General features: G+C 44.2%; 1 protein-coding gene across 1 annotated transcript; it reads left to right on the forward strand.

The window, feature by feature from the left end:
• Positions 1 to 905: 905 nt before the first annotated feature.
• Positions 906 to 20,217, forward strand: ice1 (KIAA0947-like (H. sapiens)). Its single transcript, XM_027162108.2, has 22 exons — positions 906 to 1,140; positions 3,953 to 4,011; positions 7,025 to 7,059; positions 7,978 to 7,996; positions 8,507 to 8,618; positions 9,313 to 9,389; positions 9,477 to 9,514; positions 9,748 to 9,830; positions 10,508 to 10,584; positions 10,666 to 10,703; positions 10,800 to 10,882; positions 11,822 to 11,858; positions 11,935 to 11,985; positions 13,708 to 13,788; positions 13,867 to 14,249; positions 14,903 to 16,918; positions 17,605 to 17,773; positions 17,897 to 18,057; positions 18,616 to 18,806; positions 19,340 to 19,440; positions 19,530 to 19,628; positions 19,765 to 20,217. Exons 1-22 carry the CDS (start codon positions 1,051 to 1,053, stop codon positions 19,944 to 19,946), a joined length of 4,182 nt encoding a protein of 1,393 aa, XP_027017909.2. The 5' UTR covers positions 906 to 1,050; the 3' UTR covers positions 19,947 to 20,217.
• The last annotated feature ends 418 nt before the right edge of the window (positions 20,218 to 20,635 follow it).

Consider the following 20,635-nt stretch of genomic DNA (forward strand, 5'->3'; position numbering starts at 1 on the left):
CTTTTAATCATGTATTTGGATACTTCCTGTTGTTACTTCCTGTTGTTATTTCCTGTGCATGAACCCACTTTACACAATACACACACACACACACACACATTAGAATCCCATCTGCTTCATCACGTCCTTCAGGTCATATGCATGTGTCTGTGGTTATTTATGTCTTTGCTATGATAAATGATTAGAGAAGCGTTTCTCTGATCTGAGGTCTGTAATGTTTACAAGTCACAATCTCACCAAAAAATGTATGTGACGTCATAAGAAGCAGTCAGTCACGCAGTTAACCACGCCCACACAGTTAGCCACGCCTACTGTGCGACTGCAGGAAAATAAATAAAGCTAATAACAATCTGCGTAGCAACTGAATTATTTACTTATATTTCTTTATCACACAAAGGAACGTCTTCGTTACATCAGGTTTTAAACTAACCGCTATTGTAAAGTGAGAACGCCAGGAGGGGGCGTGGTTACAATCAGTCGACCAATAGGAATGTGAGATGAACGCCTTCCTGTAAGCCCCGCCTACTGAGTAAAAACATAAAGTGCCAAATGTAAAAAGAAGAAAAATCTAAATTATTATCACCGCTTGCGTTTGCAAAATCTACTTTAATTTTACATTAAAAATCATATTTTATTTGTGGATTTTATTATTGAGTATTTTGTCAAAACATAAACGTAAACATTGTCATTCCTTAATGTGGGACGCCAATGAGGCCATTCTACAGTGATATTTATTTACAGAGTAATAGACCAAATCAGACAGAACACACACACAGACACACACACAGAGAGAGAGAGAGAGAGAGAGAGAGAGAGAGAGAGAGAGAGAGAGAGAGAGAGAGAGAGAGAGAGAGAGAGAGAGAGAGAGAGATATTTTCTAATCAGGCATTGTAAAGGGCAGCCCGGGTCTTTGACGCTGTGGGGCCCTAACAGCCCTCGTGTTGCCCTACGTTTCCATGATGCACGGTGTTGTTGTGGTTTGTGTGTTGTTTTGGACATATCGGAGTTTCTGAGTCGTGTTTTGTTTAGTTTTAGTGATAAATCTGTACCATGATGCCGGGGGTGAACCAGTCAGGAGCCGCAGGAATCGCCTCAGAAGCTTCTTCTGGCACTTGTCAAAACTGCGCTGTTTTAAATCAGGTGCGTTCACATCAACACAGGCACTGATTTATTTATTTATTTATTTATACTACTGTTGTGTTGCTGTGTTCATTTAAAGCCCCGGGGGCTAATTACACTGCTGACCTGCTCTTTACCTGCACCAGCTCAGTATTATTGCCATAGCTGGTCACGTGACCTGTCAGGGGCAACACGACCACTGAAGGCAGAGAGAAAGTAAGGGTGTAGTAGACTGTGGTGTAGTCGACTGTGGTGTAGTAGACTGTTTACTACACTGTAGTCGACTGTGGTGTAGTAGACTGTGGTGTAGTAGACTGTGTACTAGACTGTAGTAGACTGTGGTGTAGTAGACTGTGGTGTAGTCGACTGTGGTGTAGTCGACTGTGGTGTAGTAGACTGTGGTGTAGTAGACTGTGTACTAGACTGTAGTAGACTGTGGTGTAGTAGACTGTGGTGTAGTCGACTGTGGTGTAGTAGACTGTTTACTAGACTGTAGTAGACTGTGGTGTAGTAGACTGTGGTGTAGTAGACTGTGTACTAGACTGTAGTAGACTGTGGTGTAGTAGACTGTGTACTAGACTGTAGTAGACTGTGGTGTAGTAGACTGTGGTGTAGTAGACTGTGGTGTAGTAGACTGTGGTGTAGTAGACTGTGTACTAGACTGTAGTAGACTGTGGTGTAGTAGACTGTTTACTAGACTGTAGTAGACTGTGGTGTAGTAGACTGTGGTGTAGTCGACTGTGGTGTAGTAGACTGTTTACTAAACTGTAGTAGACTGTGTACTAGACTGTAGTAGACTGTGGTGTAGTAGACTGTTTACTACACTGTAATAGACTGTGGTGTAGTAGACTGTGGTGTAGTAGACTGTGGTGTAGTAGACTGTGGTGTAGTAGACTGTTTACTGTGGTGTAGTAGACTGTGGTGTAGTCGACTGTGGTGTAGTCGACTGTGGTGTAGTCGACTGTGGTGTAGTAGACTGTTTACTAGACTGTAGTAGACTGTGGTGTAGTAGACTGTTTACTAGACTATAGTAGACTGTGGTGTAGTAGACTGTGGTGTAGTAGACTGTTTACTAGACTGTAGTAGACTGTGGTGTAGTAGACTGTGGTGTAGTAGACTGTGGTGTAGTAGACTGTTTACTAGACTATAGTAGACTGGTGTAGTAGACTGTGGTGTAGTAGACTGTTTACTAGACTGTAGTAGACTGTGGTGTAGTAGACTGTTTACTAGACTGTAGTAGACTGTGGTGTAGTAGACTGTTTACTAGACTGTAGTAGACTGTGGTGTAGTAGACTGTGTACTAGACTATAGTAGACTGTGGTGTAGTAGACTGTGGTGTAGTAGACTGTGGTGTAGTAGACTGTGTACTAGACTATAGTAGACTGTGGTGTAGTAGACTGTGGTGTAGTAGACTGTGTACTAGACTATAGTAGACTGTGGTGTAGTAGACTGTTTACTAGACTGTAGTAGACTGTGGTGTAGTAGACTGTTTACTAGACTGTAGTAGACTGTGGTGTAGTAGACTGTTTACTAGACTGTAGTAGACTGTGGTGTAGTAGACTGTGGTGTAGTAGACTGTGGTGTAGTAGACTGTGTACTAGACTATAGTAGACTGTGGTGTAGTAGACTGTGGTGTAGTAGACTGTGTACTAGACTATAGTAGACTGTGGTGTAGTAGACTGTGGTGTAGTAGACTGTGTACTAGACTATAGTAGACTGGTGTAGTAGACTGTGGTGTAGTAGACTGTGTACTAGACTGTAGTAGACTGTTTACTGTGGTGTAGTAGACTGTGGTGTAGTAGACTGTGGTGTAGTAGACTGTGTACTAGACTATAGTAGACTGGTATAGTAGACTGTTTACTAGACTGTAGTAGACTGTGGTGTAGTAGACTGTGGTGTAGTAGACTGTGTACTAGACTGTAGTAGACTGTTTACTGTGGTGTAGTAGACTGTGGTGTAGTAGACTGTGGTGTAGTAGACTGTGGTGTAGTAGACTGTGTACTAGACTGTAGTAGACTGGTGTAGTAGACTGTGGTGTAGTAGACTGTGTACTAGACTATAGTAGACTGTGGTGTAGTAGACTGTGGTGTAGTAGACTGTGTACTAGACTATAGTAGACTGTGGTGTAGTAGACTGTGGTGTAGTAGACTGTGTACTAGACTATAGTAGACTGTGGTGTAGTAGACTGTGGTGTAGTAGACTGTGGTGTAGTAGACTGTGTACTAGACTATAGTAGACTGTGGTGTAGTAGACTGTGGTGTAGTAGACTGTGTACTAGACTATAGTAGACTGTGGTGTAGTAGACTGTGGTGTAGTAGACTGTGTACTAGACTATAGTAGACTGGTGTAGTAGACTGTTTACTAGACTGTAGTAGACTGTGGTGTAGTAGACTGTGTACTAGACTATAGTAGACTGTTTACTGTGGTGTAGTAGACTGTGGTGTAGTAGACTGTGGTGTAGTAGACTGTGTACTAGACTGTAGTAGACTGTGGTGTAGTAGACTGTGTACTAGACTGTAGTAGACCTTGGCGTAGCAGACTGTGGACTGTGGCGTAGTGGACTGTGGCATAGGGGACTGTGTTGTGGACTGTGTTGTACACTGAGTGTGGTTGCCAGATCCCCTTTATTTATAACTTTATTGGATAATAAGAAGGCGTTAACAGTCACAGTTCTCTAGTTCACATCACTGCTGGTGTTTAAAAGCTGATTCCAGGGAAATTAATGCTCAAAACAGCACGATAAGTCTGAAGACATTTATAAATTAGGTTGTTAATTTATTTGTGATGAATAACGGATAAATTCATTCAGTTTTCACCTGTGTGTGTGTTTCAGAGCCTGGATGAGTATGTGGCTGCTTTATTGGCACTGAAACAGAAGATCATAGACACAGAGTAAGTAGAAGGTTCACACAGGCTACATCACGTGTGTGCACGTGCTGCGTGACCAAAGGTCTCATTCACATTGTGGTATTTGTCTCATAACATTAAAGTATAATAGTGTTAAAGTATAATAGTGTTAAATTATAATAGTGTTAAATTATAATAACATTAAAGTATAATAACATTAAATTATAATTACATTAAAGTATAATAACATTAAAGTATAATATTGTTAATGTATAATTACATTAAAGTATAATTACATTAAATTATAATTACATTAAAGTATAATAACATTAAAGTATAATAGTGTTAAAGTATAATAGCGTTAAAGTATAATTACATTAAAGTATAATAACATTAAAGTATAATAGTGTTAAATTATAATAACATTAAAGTATAATAACATTAAAGTATAATAGTGTTAAAGTATAATCTCTCTCTTCGGCATCCGTCCGTCTTCAAGAGACGATGGTGTAGCTTCCGGTTAAGGTGTCCTATCTGCACCTTCGCGAGTGGCTGAAAAGTCCGATCCTGGATTGACAGTCTCTGTTGCACTTGCTGCAGGTAAATGCTGATGCTTGCTGAGGCTGTTGTTGGTTTGCCTTCCTCCTGCTCTCTTTGCAGCGAGGTTTGTGTTTCTCACCTCCTCGGCTTTCTGAGCGCCCAGTCTGACAGCAAGACGCCAGGCAGGGCGGTCGTCAGCACAGCTCTCCCAATTGTTTACGTTGATGTTGGCCATCTTCATGTCCTTTTTGCAGACATCTTTGTACCGCAGACGTGGCCGCCCGGTCAGTCGTGCACCTTCTGCTAGCTCGCCGTACAGCAGGTCCTTGGGTATGCGACCCGGGTCCATTCTCCTAACATGGCCGAGCCAACGAAGGCGCCTCTCACTGAGAATGGTGAACATGCTATTCATGCCGGTGCGTTCCAGAACCTCTGTGTTGGGTACTTTGTCCTGCCACTGGATACGTAGAATGCGCCGCAAGCATCTCAGGTGGAAGCTGTTGAGTTTCACCTCGTGACTGGCATAGGTGGTCCATGCCTCGCTGCTGTAGAGGAGTGTGCTGAGCACACAGGCCTGGTAGATGCGCAGTTTGGTCTTCTCAGTGAGGTTGTGGTTGTTCCAGACCCTCTGGTTCAATCTGGCCATAACTGCTGATGCTTTGGCAATCCGGCCGTTCACATCAGTATCAACGGAGAGCGAATTGGAGATGGTGGACCCAAGGTATGTATAGTTCTCAACAACTTGCAAGTTATACCCCTCGATGTCAATGGTGGGAGGGGAGTCTGCGTCCTGCACCATTACGTTAGTCTTCTTCAGACTGATGGTCAGTCCAAACTCCTTGCAGGTGTGGGAGAAGCGACATACCAGTTTCTGCAATCCATCTTCCGTGTGTGATGTCAAGGCTGCATCGTCGGCGAAGAGCAATTCACGGATGAGAACCTCTGTGACTTTGGTCTTAGCACGAAGACGGGCGATGTTAAACAGCTTGCCATCAGTTCTGGTGTGGATGTACACGCCCTCGCTGCAGTCCTTAAAGGCGTATTGGAGGAGTATGGAGAAGAAGATAGCAAAAAGCGTCGGTGCAAGGACACAGCCTTGCTTCACTCCACTGCTAACTGGGAAGGCCTCCGATGTTGCGCCATTGAAGCACACTGTGCTGTACATGTTCTCGTGGAATGATCTTATGATAGCCAGCAGTCGTGGGGGGCAGCCGACCTTCTGTAGGAGCCTGAAGAGTCCACTCCGGCTGACCAGGTCAAACGCCTTGGTCAGGTCTATGAAGGCAATGTAGAGGGGCATCTGCTGCTCATGACACTTCTCCTGTAGCTGTCGTAGTGAGAAGATCATGTCTACAGTTGACCGGCCGGCTCGGAAACCACACTGGGACTCTGGGTAGATATGGGTGGCTAGGGTCTGCAGGCGCGTCAGGACAACACTGGCGAAAGCCTTTCCAACGATGCTGAGGAGGGATATGCCTCGGTAGTTGTTGCAGTCACTGCGGTGGTATAATTAAAGTATAATAACATTAAAGTATAATAACATTAAAGTATAATAACATTAAAGTATAATAGTGTTAAAGTATAATAGCGTTAAAGTATAATAGTGTTAAAGTATAATAGTGTTAAAGTATAATAGTGTTAAAGTATAATAGCGTTAAAGTATAATAACATTAAAGTATAATAACATTAAAGTATAATAACATTAAAGTATAATAGTGTTAAAGTATAATAGTGTTAAAGTATAATAGCGTTAAAGTATAATAGCGTTAAAGTATAATAGTGTTAAAGTATAATAGTGTTAAAGTATAATAACATTAAAGTATAATAACATTAAAGTATAATAACATTAAAGTATAATAACATTAAAGTATAATAGTGTTAAAGTATAATAGTGTTAAAGTATAATAGTGTTAAAGTATAATAGTGTTAAAGTATAATAGTGTTAAAGTATAATAGCGTTAAAGTATAATAACATTAAAGTATAATAACATTAAAGTATAATAACATTAAAGTATAATAGTGTTAAAGTATAATAACATTAAAGTATAATAACATTAAAGTATAATACACTATAACACACACACACACACACACACACACTCACCTGAGTTTTAAAAAAAAATGCCATCTAGTGAAATGGTACTTGAGTAATTTCTTTACATACCCTGGTCAAAAGTTTGTGGACACCTGACCGTCAAACCGAAGTGATTCAACATCAGGCAATGAACACGGAATCGTAGGGCACAGTGGGGTTGGGGTCAGGGTTCATGTCTTCATGCTGGTAGTTAAGGGAAACCACAAGGCTACCGCACAGAGAAACATCCTGTATAACTGTGTGCTTCAACTTTGTATAAACAGTTTAAGGGACAAATACAGTTGGGTTAAATTAAGTCAGATGTCAACAAACTTTTGGCCATTTAAAGGACTTCTGTTGTCTCCAAATGTTACTAAAGAGCAGTAATGAATTTGTACCTGAAGCGACTGATTCACTCATTAGTGTTGTGTTTCTCTGTTTCAGCCTTCTGTTGTCCGAGTATAAAGAGAAGTGTGACGATATCCTTTATGCACCATAAGCACTACATCACTAGCTATGGGTGGAATTGTAAAGACCTGGACAAGCTGTTGTCCACATGAGCACCAATTTGACACCAGAATCAGAAGTAAAGAGGCTTTTATGGTCATTTCAGTGATGGTGAGATGAAACGACGTTCCTTCAGGACCTTTATGTTACATAAAACATGACGGAACTCGGGCTAAAGGGTCAAAACTAAAACTAACAAAACAATAATCTGTGTTGTAACAGTGAGAGAATTTGTGTTAAACTCCGTACGGTACATTGTTTCTGCTCTGGGAATCTACTTCCTCTGTGTGTGTGTGTGTGTGTGTGTGTGTGTGTGTGTGTGTGTGTGTGTGTGTGTGTGTGTGTGCGCACACAAGAGCGTCCAGTCTTTAGCGGTTCCTATTATTGCTTTGCCTCTAATAAGGATCCTGTCTGTCTTCACTCATTAGATGCCCAATGTAGGATTGTAGGCACGGTGTCTTAGCGGTTAGCACGTTCACCTCACACCTCCAGGGTCGGGGGTTCGATTCCCACCTCCACCTTGTGTGTGTGGAGTTTGCATGTTCTCCCCGTGCCTCGGGGGTTTCCTCCGGGTACTCCGGTTTCCTCCCCCGGTCCAAAGACATGCATGGTAGGTTGATTGGCATCTCTGGAAAATTGTCCGTAGTGTGTGTGTGTGTGTGAGTGAATGAGAGTGTGTGTGTGCCCTGTGATGGGTTGGCACTCCGTCCAGGGTGTATCCTGCCTCGATGCCCGATGACGCCTGAGATAGGCACAGGCTCCCCGTGACCCGAGAAGTTTGGATAAGCGGTAGAAGATGAATATGAACTTTAGGTGTAATAAACACATCTGTACATTAATATTATGTCATCGATGTTACTGGACTGTCAGTTTCCTTAACAGTTGATTACAGCTGCAGAAATCTCAAAGGTAAGACTTTTTTTTTTTTTTTAATTTTAAGGAATTTGTGCCTCATTATTCACTTTTTATCTGGGAGCCACTTGATTTTTATATCAAACATAAGACTGGTTAAATAACCTGACGTTTGGGTCTGAGAAGAAAGCATCAGCATGTCAGCTGTAATGAAAAGATTCAGTCTGTAGGTGAGAGAACGTACTGAAACACACTAAGTAAAAGCCCTAATATTTTTGGCTGTACTCTGTGACATCATCACGCTGTTGGATGTGAAGGTTTCAGCTCGTTCTTGTCTGGTTTCTTCCTTCAGGAGATAAAATGTTCTTCTGATCTCCAACCCAAATGTTCTGACTGACACACAACTAAAGAATTGCCCCAGTACAGTAGAATTGCCCCAGTACTGTAGAATTGCCCCAGTACAGTAGAATTGCCCCAGTACTGTAGAATTGCCCCAGTACTGTAGAATTGCCCCAGTACAGTAAACACATGAGTAAAGGTTTTGATGCTTGACCTTCTCCCATACAGAGAGAGCGCTAAGCTGCACAAAGAGCTGGACGAGGTGCTGCTGAAACTCGGCCCATTACAAAGGCAGACCACCGAGTTCGAGGCAGTCAGAGCTGAGCTCCAGGAAACCAAGGTGACGTAGGGGTTAAAGGTCACACTGAGAAAACACTCGTCTGGTTCCTTAAAGCTGCAGTTTGTCTGATCAACTTAAGGTTTAGACTTTGGCTGAAATTTGTACTGTATAAATAAATCACCTTGTAAAGATGTTCATGTGTCTCTCTCTCTCTCTCTCTCTCTCTCTCTCTCTCTCTCTTTCTCTCTATCTCTCTCTGTCTGTCTCTCTCTGTCCCCCCCCCACTCTCTCCCCCCCTCTGTCTCTCTCTCTGTCTCTCTCGCTGTCCCTCTCTCTGTGTCTCACTCTCTCTCTCCCCTCTGTCTCTCTCTCTCTCTGTCTGTCTGTCTCTCTCTCTGTCTGTCTGTCTCTGTCTCTCTCTCTGTCTGTCTCTCTCTCTCGCTGTCCCTCTCCCCCTCTGTATCTCTCTCTCTCTCTCTCTTGCTCTCTATGTCTCTCTGTCTCCCCACTCCCCCCTCTCTCTTTCTCTCTCTCTCTCTCTGTCTGTCTCTCTCTTTCTCTCTGTCTCTCTCTCTCTCTCTGTATCTCTCGCTTTCTCTCTCTCTGTCTCTCTCTCTTGCTGTCTCTCTCTCTCTGTCTCTCTCTTTCGCTCCCTCTCAATTTCTCTCTTTCGCTCTCTCTCTCTCTCTTTCTCTCTCTCTCTGTTATACTTCTGTTCATTAATATTGGTGCATGTCTCTCCTCACATTTTAAGGCTGCCTTGAGAGAGTTTCAGGAGAAATCTGAGGCAGTTGACCGTTTGAGAGAAGAGAACATTGAGGCACTCGCTACGTAAGACTGAAGTTTTAGTCACACTGGTCGTTAGTTAACGTCATGTTTATCAGTAGATCTGTAGCTAAGGTTGTTTTATCTTCTCAGGAACTCGAAGCTTGAGGAAGCTGTCAAGAAGTCAGAAGGTACGAATAAGTCACCAGACACAACGTCTGTAACACAGTGCAGAACTTTCTGTGAAGTTTTGATGCAGTTCTTTATATTTAAATAACAAAACAAATTTGTGGCATGTGACATTTTTGATGCTTTAAATCTTCTTATTTGATGATATTTTAATTAATTATCTGTACTTTATAATTTCTACGTTAGACACTGACTGTAATGTGCTCTGTGTGACTACCTGTTTGTCTCCTGTCAGATGCAGCACACACACTCGCTGTAGAAAATACTAGGCTGAAGTCGGAGAAGCAAATGTTAGAAAGTGACCTGCAGAGAACTCAGGTGAGGAACTGGGCTTGTGGTTCTACTGAAACGTCACAGGACCTGTTTACACCCGGTCACTTCCTGTGTTGTCTCTGATCCGATGTCTATCTGATTTGTTAAAACTGTCCCATTTACATCAGACCACATAAACGCGTCTCGGCGAATCGGATATCGATCCCATCTTTCTGCTCCCGCCCACAATGCTAATATATTTGCCCTCATTTCCGGGGTAACTGTAACAGAACACACTTTGGTGTCTGTGGTTTTCAGACCGCGATCAAAAAGAAGACGTAAAAACCGGTTACGACGTTTATGCTACAAAAAACAGCGTTTACGGTTTGCTGCGTTTTCGCTGGCGGCAGCAGCGCGTTTTAAGACCCGACGAGACGCCTGGGTGAAAGGTCACCTGCGAGTGACGTAGTTCCGTTTGGGAGGAGTTTAGCGCTGACGTATGTGGCTCGAACAACCACATTCATTTACACCTGTCCAGTTTCATCTGTAACGCGTCCCAGACCACCTCCTGAAGGGGTTTGTACCATCGGGTTTATATCCGTCTCCAAAACGTTTCAGAGGGCATTTAGACCTGGTCTTTTTACCGTCGGGTAGATATCAGATCACAGAAAACGCAGGAAGTGACCGGGTGTAAAAAGGCCCTGTAATGTGACGTTAATCTGATGTTCGTTTCGTTTCTGAAGGAGTCTCTGAGGCTGACTGAACAGATAGTGGAGGAGGTGGAGAACCTGAAGCTGCAGAATGCTAAGGCACTTATTCTGTAAGTATTTAAAGGAACAGAAACATCTCCTGAACATAAGGACCATATTTACATCCATCATTTTGTTTCTTTGTTTTTCAGAAAAAGCAATCTTGAAAATCAGCTGTTGGCACTTGAAGGTATTTATCCCTGTGTGATGATCTACTCTGACCTGAGAAGCTTTTTACTGCATCTTCTGTTGTCATTAATATATAACGTTATTATTATTATTACAGACACGAACCTCAAGCAATCTCACATGGTCCGAGACCTGAAGAGCAAAAACTGTCACCTCGAAAAAAGCATGAGATTAACAGAGGTTTAAACTTTTCTGTTTGATATTTATTCAATACTGAATTAATTTAAAGGTGCGGTCTCTGTTGTTTTAAAGCCAATGTTGACATAAAATCACCAAAACAAACACGCCCCTAACCCAAACGGGTCCCACCCCTGTATCGATAGCTCCGCCCACACATACATACGTAACCCAGACGACTAACAGAAAGAAACGTGTCTTTATCATAGCTGAAGGGAAGAACAATACGATTGCAGATAAACAAACAAGCAAAAATGCCACACAAGCATAATGATGTAAAGGACAAAGGCATATATTAGTTCTGTGTAACAAAGCAAAACCAACGTTACTCACCTATCGAGAAGGAAAAAAGCGCCTCGGCGTCTTAAGTAAAGTCGGCCACATATTCACAGGTCGGAGTTTCCCGAGTCGATAACTCCTGAGCTAAACGCTGTTACTACACAAAACGCGGTTGTAGCTGCCTCTCTACATTACTACGATAGAAAAGAGGTGTTATTTGTGTAGTAACAGCGTTTAGCTCAGGAGTTATTGACTCGGGAAACTCCAACCTGTGAATATGTGGCCAACTTCCTGCTCCTTCAGTTCTCTCCAGCGCTGGAAAGCTGATCCTATATTAACACGTCCTACTGCTTGTCCTTATCGTAAGTCTTTCTTCTCTTTCTTTCTTTGTCTTTATCCTCCATGTCGATGTTAAAACCACTTTCTGCTAATGTCACACACGCGCACCGAACACTCTCTCCACCCATATCAACAAGCCCCGCCCCTTTCTGCTCATTGGCTACACGTTTGTTTTGTTTTTGTTTAGTTTGTCGTCCCGACTCGGTTGTCTGAAGCGTTTCTGTCCGACAGAGACCGCACCTTTAATGTTTGATGTTCATTAGAACAGATACAGAAAGGTTTATGATGTATTTAGCAGTTGATGATTTTTTTTTAACTTTACAGGAAAAACTTGTAACTTTGGAAAAAGAGTTAAACAAAGGTGAGGCTGACATCTGAGACATAATGTGTGTGTTATTTACTGTGACTGTGTCATAACGACGTGGTTGTCATTACAGAGACGAGATGTTCGTCTACACAAACTGAGGACCAGCCCAAAGTTAACAAAGGTATTTATTTTATTCTGTATCTTTATTTGTCTTCACTGTAGAAATCCTGTAGTGTGTGCGCGTGTGTGTGTGCGCGTGTGTGTGTGCGCGTGTGTGTGTGCGCGCGTGTGTGTGCGTGCGTGTGTGTGTGCGTGCGTGTGTGTGTGCGCGCGTGTGTGTGTGCGCGCGTGTGTGTGTGCGCGCGTGTGTGTGTGCGCGCGTGTGTGTGTGCGCGCGTGTGTGTGTGCGCGCGTGTGTGTGTGCGCGCGTGTGTGTGTGCGCGCGTGTGTGTGTGCGCGCGTGTGTGTGTGCGCGCGTGTGTGTGTGCGCGCGTGTGTGTGCGCGCGCGTGTGTGTGCGCGCGTGTGTGTGTGCGCGCGTGTGTGTGTGCGCGCGTGTGTGTGTGCGCGCGTGTGTGTGTGCGCGCTCGTGTGTGCGTGCGTGCGGGTGTGCGCGCGTGCGTGCGGGTGTGCGCGCGTGCGTGCGGGTGTGTGCGCGTGCGTGCGGGTGTGTGCGCGTGCGTGCGGGTGTGTGCGCGTGCGTGCGGGTGTGTGCGCGTGCGTGCGGGTGTGTGCGCGTGCGTGCGGGTGTGTGCGCGTGCGTGCGGGTGTGTGCGAGTGTATGTGTGTGTGTGCGGGTGTATGTGTGTGTGTGTGGGTGTATGTGTGTGTGTGCGGGTGTATGTGTGTGTGTGCGGGTGTATGTGTGTGTGTGCGGGTGTATGTGTGTTCACAGTGTGCGTGTGTGTGTGTGTTCACAGTGTGTGTGTTCACAGTGTGTGTGTTCACAGTGTGTGTGTTCACGGTGTGTGTGTGTGTGTGTTCATGGTGTGTGTGTGTGTGTGTGTGTGTTCACGGTGTGTGTGTGTGTGTGTTCACGGTGTGTGTGTGTGTGTTTTCACGGTGTGTGTGTGTGTTCACGATGTGTGTGTGTGTGTACACTGTGTGTGTGTGTACACTGTGTGTGTGTGTACACTGTGTGTGTGTGTACACTGTGTGTGTGTGTTCACGGTGTGTGTGTTCACGGTGTGTGTGTTCACGGTGTGTGTGTTCACGGTGTGTGTGTGTGTGTGTTCACGGTGTGTGTGTGTGTTCACGGTGTGTGTGTGTGTGTGTTCACGGTGTGTGTGTTCACGGTGTGTGTGTTCACGGTGTGTGTGTGTGTGTGTGTGTTCACGGTGTGTGTGTGTGTGTGTGTGTGTGTGTTCACGGTGTGTGTGTTCACGGTGTGTGTGTTCACGGTGTGTGTGTGTGTGTGTTTTCACGGTGTGTGTGTGTGTTTTCACGGTGTGTGTGTGTGTGTTCACGGTGTGTGTGTGTGTTCATGGTGTGTGTGTGTGTTCACGGTGTGTGTGTGTGTTCACGGTGTGTGTGTGTGTGTGTGTGTGTGTGTGTTCACGGTGTGTGTGTGTGTGTGTGTGTGTGTGTTTGTTCACGGTGTGTGTGTGTTCACGGTGTGTGTGTGTGTGTTCACGGTGTGTGTGTGTGTGTTTTGTGTGTTCACGGTGTGTGTGTGTGTTCACGGTGTGTGTGTGTGTGTGTGTGAGTTCACGGTGTGTGTGTGTGAGTTCACAGTGTGTATGTGAGTTCACGGTGTGTGTGTGTGTGTTCACGGTGTGTGTGTTCACGGTGTGTGTGTTCACGGTGTGTGTGTTCACGGTGTGTGTGTGTGTGTGTGTGTGTGTGTGTGTGTGCACTTTGGATGTGTCACTTCACTTTATTTTTATTACTTTTGTCATTTGTAGCTAAAATCTGGAGCCTTCTTCAGGACGTGTGGCACTGTGTGGACCCTCAGTCTAAGACCCCAGGACATTTGGACTTAAACGGTAATCACTTACACAGACTTCAGACTTACGCTGTTTGTGCTGCTGCTCACAAACTAACATTAATCTCCCAATCCACAGACAATCAGCACTTAATGTTCAGACCTTCAGGATCTCCTCCGTGTTCCTTTAGAAATTCTGTGCCTCAGTCAACCGCCTCGAGTCCAAAAGGAGCCGAAGCGTCTCCGGAAGAAAGCGGACCCGAGTCTCCGTTAGCAGATAGGTGCAGTCCAGGTGAAGGGGAGAAGATAAAGAACATGGGCAGGAAGAAGAAAAGAAGTTTGGAGTCTGTGGATGGAGATAAAAGCAGTTTGAAGGCCGATGAAGTCGGTGATTTGTCACTAAATAAAGACGATCACGTGTTAGAGGAAGGAAACGGCAGTAAGACCCTTGACATTTGGGAGTTCCTCAGTCTCTCTTGTCCTTTACCTGCTGCTCTGTCTCCACTGCCTCCTGATGACTTGGTAATCCTTTATAGTCATCCTATCTTTATTTGTTTATTTGTTTGTTTGTTTGTTTGTTTGTTTGTTTATGTGTCGTTCAGCATGAAGTGAGTCTGATTTTATTTTTATGCTAAATATTATTTACAAAAACATCATCAGGTTTATAGAGTAATGTCCAAAAAAATGGGGGGGGACACAGTGGCTTAGTGGTTAGCATGTTCGCCTCACACCTCCAGGGTCGGGGGTTCGATTCCCGCCTCCACCTTGTGTGTGTGGAGTTTGCATGTTCTCCCAGTGCCTCGGGGGTTTCCTCCGGGTACTCCGGTTTCCTCCCCCGGTCCAAAGACATGCATGGTAGGTTGATTGGCATCTCTGGGAAATTGTCCGTAGTGTGTGTGTGTGTGAGTGTGTGAGTGAATGAGAGTGTGTGTGTGCCCTGTGATGGGTTGGCACTCCGTCCAGGGTGTATCCTGCCTCGATGCCCGATGACGCCTGAGATAGGCACAGGCTCCCCGTGACCCGAGGTAGTTCAGATAAGCGGTAGAAGATGAATGAATGATACAGTAGCTGAAGTCATTAGAAAGGTTTAGTTCTGATCTCTTGTATGATTGCGATGTTGATGATCTGTAAACCTTCATAGTTTCCGAATGTGGATCGTGTGCTGTGTGTTTCAGGCCGAGATGGAGATCGACTCGAGTCAGAAAGAAGGTTCAATTTCAGACGCTGAAGATGGCAAAAAATCACAGTCCACAGAGCCAAAACCTTCGGAAGATAGCGTAGAAGTTTCACCTGTGTGTTTGTCTCCAGGTAAACAACAGAGTATGGAACCATCATCAGTCTCTCCTGATACTGAGAACATGAGCCCTCAGAACGTTCTGACAGAGAGCCAAGAGATGCAAGAAGAAAACATGTGCAAGAACTCTGAAGCTTCTACACTCGCAACAGCAGGTTCACATCCCGAAACCGAGGAGGAGCAGGTTAACGTGATCACAGCAGAATCTCGGCTGAACACCGAGGAAGAACGTACAAATCAGGTTATCACTAAACAGCAGTGTAATGCAGACGGTGAAGAACCCAACGCATGCTGTAACGACAGAGAAGATTCTTCACAGCAGGTAAACATCTCTGAGACGTGCTCGACAGGCTGCGGTGCAGGAGACGGTGAATCCTGTAGTAAGATGAACGGCGTTACATCTGATGAGTCCTCAGACGACGAGGAGTTCTTGGGTCTGAAGAGGAAAGTCAGAGGGATCGGCTCGAGACCAGCAGATGCAGACGACGTCACTACGAACAAAAAGCAAGAATCTGTAGTTCATGTTGAAGGAACAAACTGTGAACCCAAAGAAGATCATCTTCAACCAGAGAATGAGAAAGATGATGGATCTTTACAAGACAATAACATTCCTATAAATATGTGCAAACCTGTAGCTCTCGAAGACGACGCGGAGTTGGACGCCGAGCGAGAGACGGGACTGAGAAGGAATATCCATGAATCTGAGGACAACAACTCTTTACCGATTCTTGATGAACACAGCGAGCAAGAAGAACGCGTACTTTCTGAATCTTTTAGCCCCCACATTGAAAAGATGGATGGAGGACTGAAAGAAGAAGATGGTGCTGTATCTAAAGACCCAAGTGATAAATCTCAATATGTTTGTCCTGCATCTTCAATAAATACCCCTGAACTGTCTGGTCTGAATCTGCCTCTCACAGTTGTGGCCTTCAGAAATGCACTTACCTCAACTCAATCTCCAGAATCTATTGGTAAGGTTCTTACAGAGATGGGTCCTCCTCTACCTCCAGTGGTTTTACCGCTAACTGCAACTCCTCCCAAATTTAAGAAGCACCTTACTCCAAATAGACCCACCATCCAGTTGCCTACCTGGGCATCAACAGAAGGGCCGTTTTCTCTCAAGCAACATTCTAACGTACCATCTCCAGATCCTGGCCTTCAAGATGAAGTAAAGGCATCACTTTCTCTAACTACCCCTTCACCATCACAAGCAGTTCCTTCTTCCCCTTTGCAGTTTGGATCAGAAACTCCCAAGCATGCACTTCCTGTCCCAGGTAGACTGCCCTCGTCTGCGTTAAACTCCCCGTCCTCTTCTGCGTCGCAGGAGAACTCCATGCAGATCCTGGACACCATGTATCCTGAGCTTTCAGCCCAAGCGAGGACTCTAAGTATTCTACGGGGGAATGTCAACCTTGGAAGGGCTGCGAATGAAAGCGAAGCTTCTCCACCTGCTGTGAATCCAATCTCAGGGAATAAAACCATCAACTCGTCGTCTACGGCTTTCACCAAGACGGAACAGAAAGCAAAAAGAATCGGTGCAAATGTTTTACTACCCAAAAGTGCCAAAAGGCTGAGACTTGATACGTGTTCACCTGATCCTGTAAGTCTCAGTCCTCCAGTTAGAGACGCTGACCAGAGTAACGGTGTGACGTCGCCAACGTCCTGTCCGTCTACTGGGCCATCGAGCAACAGTCAAACAGCAAGGACACAAAGTGAACCTGTAAACAGTGTCACTGACACACAGTCCCGCATCGCCGGGGCCTTCGAAAAGCTCCGTAACCTTAGTTTTGACGTGTTGCCTGTAATCCGGAGTCACGTGTTTGTTGGGAGGATATCTGACGTTCCCGTCCTAAGGGACGAAGAAAAATGCGTCATTTCTGATTTTTGTCTGAATCGGGTGAGTGAGCGTTTGTGTTTTATTTAATGTGCATGAAGTTTAGATTCAGAAATTCTCCGAATACTGAATAGTTGTTTTTTAGAGGAAGTACTTGTGCTGATGACTTTTCAGTGAAGGATCCGTAGGGACAAGCTTCACCTCACACAGCTGATGTGTTTGAACCTGCTCAAAAACGATTCGACGGAAGGAATCGTTTGTCTTGAAACTTCGAGTCTTCCGACTAGGGCTGGGCGATAAAACGATAACGATATGTATCGCGATAGACAAGTTATCGATATCAATAAAAAATGTGTTCGATAAAACGTTTGATATTTTTTAATCTTCGTTTCTAATTATAATTATTGGAGGTTTCCTGGTTGTTGACTTTTCTACCTTAATAACTGAGGGGATTCTGATCAGAGGAAGGTGAAGTTTAAAATAAAAAGGTTTAAATGTAATATTTTTCTCCTGGTCCTTATTTTAAATGGGTCATAAACAATATCAGTAATTATCGATATCGACCGATATGACACACTGATATCGTGATACAGTTTTCGGCCGTATTGCCCAGCCCTAGTTCCAACAGAAGTTAATTTAGTCAGGAGTTGGGTTTATGTGATGCCTGCAGTACGTAGTGACCCCAACCTTTCCACAAGCTCTTTCTACACTAAAGTATTCATTTCCTAATTCCGTACCATCTCCTTCAGTCCGCAGCAGAGGAGTTTATGTTGGCCATTTTGTCAAAGGTCAAGGTGGAGAGGGCTGTAATGAAACACGACGTCCTGCAGTCTCTGTGTAGGGTTTACGTCGGCTTGTGTCGATGGACAGGAGACTGTCAGAAAGCGCATGCTCTCGCCTACAGTCTACTAAAAGAAGGTGAGTGTCCTGACCTTTACGTTTATCTGACGAGGTAAACTAAAGTAGTGTTAATTATATAGTAGCGTGTGCGTTGTTTAGATGTTTCAGTCAGGTTCTCGGTGTTGTTTTGTTACGTTACAGACTTCCCTGAAGCCTCCAAGCTGGTGTTATTCATGGTGACGACATGGCCGACCGTTCTGTCCCACGACAGCTTCTTGGGCCGAGCCATTAACGTAGTGAGCAAGCTGAAGGCAGATGGGGAGATACTAGACTACCTCAGCAAGTATCTGCACTGGGAGGAGGTAAACAGGAGGTTCTGTAGCAGCGCTCAGTTCCTTACTAACGGGTCAGAACAGAGCCGGAAAAATATGGCTCTCAAATATGGTGTAAACTTTATTTAGCGCACAGCACAAGATGTGTCTAATGCACAGAAACTAACTACCACTCGGGTCACTGAGGAGGGTTTTGTACAGAAGATAAATGTAATTAAATTAAATAACATTTCTAACTGTATACGAATTTAAAGTTCCATGAACTAATCATCAACTCGTCAGTTTAGCCTTCTTTTAGTCTTCAGGAGGGCTTCAAACTGTGTATTTAAAATGCACCATCATGGTGAGAAGCTGGAGGTACTGAGGGTGGGGTGGGGGTGGGGGGTCTGGTCACCTAGCCTTCCATCCAGTCCCTGTGCAGATGATTTGAGTTACTATCCACGAAGGCCGCCCCATGTAGTGTATAGTGCAGTATTTACTGGTGAATGTTCACAAGCATCTCTTCTGTTCTATAAAATATCTGATAATAAAATATATTTGACTGCAGTTTATTAAACTGGTTATGAATAAAGTTTTATTTCCTCCCAGAGACCTCCAGGTGACATCCACGATATGATCACCACCATACTGAAGGCTTTTCACGAGGATGACACTCTGACGTTCCAGACTCACGATCGTCATGGTTACGACCTCTGCCCTGCCGCCTGGGATTACGTCTGCAGCCTGGACCTACTGTGTGCACATCTGGGCTGGAAATGGACCCATGACAATATTATAGGGTACGGAACACACGACCACTTTAAACCTGCTGTAGTATTCACAGGTTTGTAGGTAGGACTGAATATTCTATCTGGGAAGTCGTGGCCTAATGGTTAGAGGGTCTGACTCCTAACCCTAAGGTTGTGGGTTCGAGTCTCGGCCCATACCGAGTCTCTGAGTATGGGTCACCGTACTTAGCTGTATGTCACGTCACTTCTAATTTTGGCACCTAGTTTTATTTCATAAATCTTTTACAGAGAGATTAAAACAACTACATGTTAAATGCAGAGCTCAGGTGTAGGTGTAGGTGATGGTGTAGGGCAGGTCTGCACCACTGGCTAGCAGAATAAAAACATCTAAACCACGCTGCCCCTGGAGTACCGAGAGAACCTCATGCATGTACATCAGGGCTGCAGCATCTCACCGGACCATCAGTAGATTACTTTAAATGGCCGTATTGATGTTTCTTACATTTCACCACCTTCCTCAGATTATCTCAGATTCACCACTTAAACACATCATATCCTTTTTCTCCTTATGTTTTATTTATCAGGAAAGAGCTTTGGCCGGTCCTGAACGCCTGGGTGACACAACCGAGACCTCAGCAAACACCAGTGCGAGATATTTGTGTCGCAGCCGTCTTAAGGCTGATCGGTACGTTTGTTTTCTTAGAAATCCTGTTTTGACGCAGCTTGTGTTTCATTCAGTGTTTGGTCATTTATTTATATTTCTGTCTCCATCAGGACGACTTGGGCAACTGGGGCTGAAGGAGAAACTGTGTGTGTCAGTGCAAAATGTTGCAAAAGCCATAAACCTGTTTGGGAAACATGGAATATCAGAAGGTGCGATTAAAGTGTGAAATTATTATTATTATTATTATTATTATTATTATTATTATTATTATATCTGTAATTTTTATTTATTTCCCCAATAAGAAAGCTCTTTGTCCAGTCCTGAGCTTGTGTATGTTGTGTGCAGGCGTGCCGTGGGAGGTGCAGCTCTCCGCAGTCTACGCCATTTACGATCTGGCGCCCAGTAACCCCAAAGACGCTCTGGAGGCTCTGGCGTCGTGGCGAGGAGAGATCACACGAGCGGTTCCACCAGCCGTCACCAGCTGCATCACACAGATCGGCTCCATATGTCGTCAGATCAGAGCTTAGGATCGAAACGCCTACAGCATTACCTGTATTTTTATTTGCACTTTCGTCTTTTTTCACGTCTCTGTTCATGTCAAAAATCCGAGTACTGTTGACTTCATGTAGCGTCATTAATGGTGCTTAATCCTGTACATTCTGTATCTAGACCTGTTAAAGAAAGAAAGAATATTATCTTTGAATATGAATTTAAATAATATATTGGACTGTGTTTTGTTTTTGCTGTAAATTGACACTTAAAAAAATATTTTCTACTTAAAAGCACTTCTTATAAATATTTGCTCTCGTCTAGTTTTGGCTGGAATTTGCAACCTGGTGTCTCCTAATAATGTTGTTGTTTATTAGATAACGTCAGACATTTGATCAGATACATAGCTGGACATGGGCTTGAGCTACGACGCTAACGTTTGGGCTGCTAGAAAGCCTGAATTCCTGCCCAACCTTTAACGAGACGCTACACACGTCTCACCACACATTTACATTAAAAAGCAGACCTTTTATATACAAAAGTGTTTGCCCTTACATGGGAACAATAACTGCCCTGGGAAGAATTTACACAGATTAATAACCCCATTCCACAATATACTAAGTATGGAATAACGTAACTAGTTAATTAGGATTAGTTAATAATAAACCACGTTGTGCTGTTTGACAGCAGAGTGTGAGTACGGGGCTGAGCCATGAAACCCAAACAC

Source organism: Tachysurus fulvidraco, chromosome 3 (genome assembly GCF_022655615.1).
Source record: "Tachysurus fulvidraco isolate hzauxx_2018 chromosome 3, HZAU_PFXX_2.0, whole genome shotgun sequence".
Classification (NCBI taxonomy): domain Eukaryota; kingdom Metazoa; phylum Chordata; class Actinopteri; order Siluriformes; family Bagridae; genus Tachysurus; species Tachysurus fulvidraco.

What these genes read in the sequence shown, in the direction of transcription:
- ice1 (XM_027162108.2), top strand. Translation starts at nt 1,051, where the DNA reads ATGATGCCGGGGGTGAACCAGTCAGGAGCCGCAGGAATCGCCTCAGAA. An exon ending in GTGACCTGCAGAGAACTCAG is followed by an intron (nt 9,831 to 10,507) that starts GTGAGGAACTGG and finishes TCGTTTCTGAAG; the next exon opens with GAGTCTCTGAGGCTGACTGA. An exon ending in CACTGCCTCCTGATGACTTG is followed by an intron (nt 14,250 to 14,902) that starts GTAATCCTTTAT and finishes TGTGTGTTTCAG; the next exon opens with GCCGAGATGGAGATCGACTC.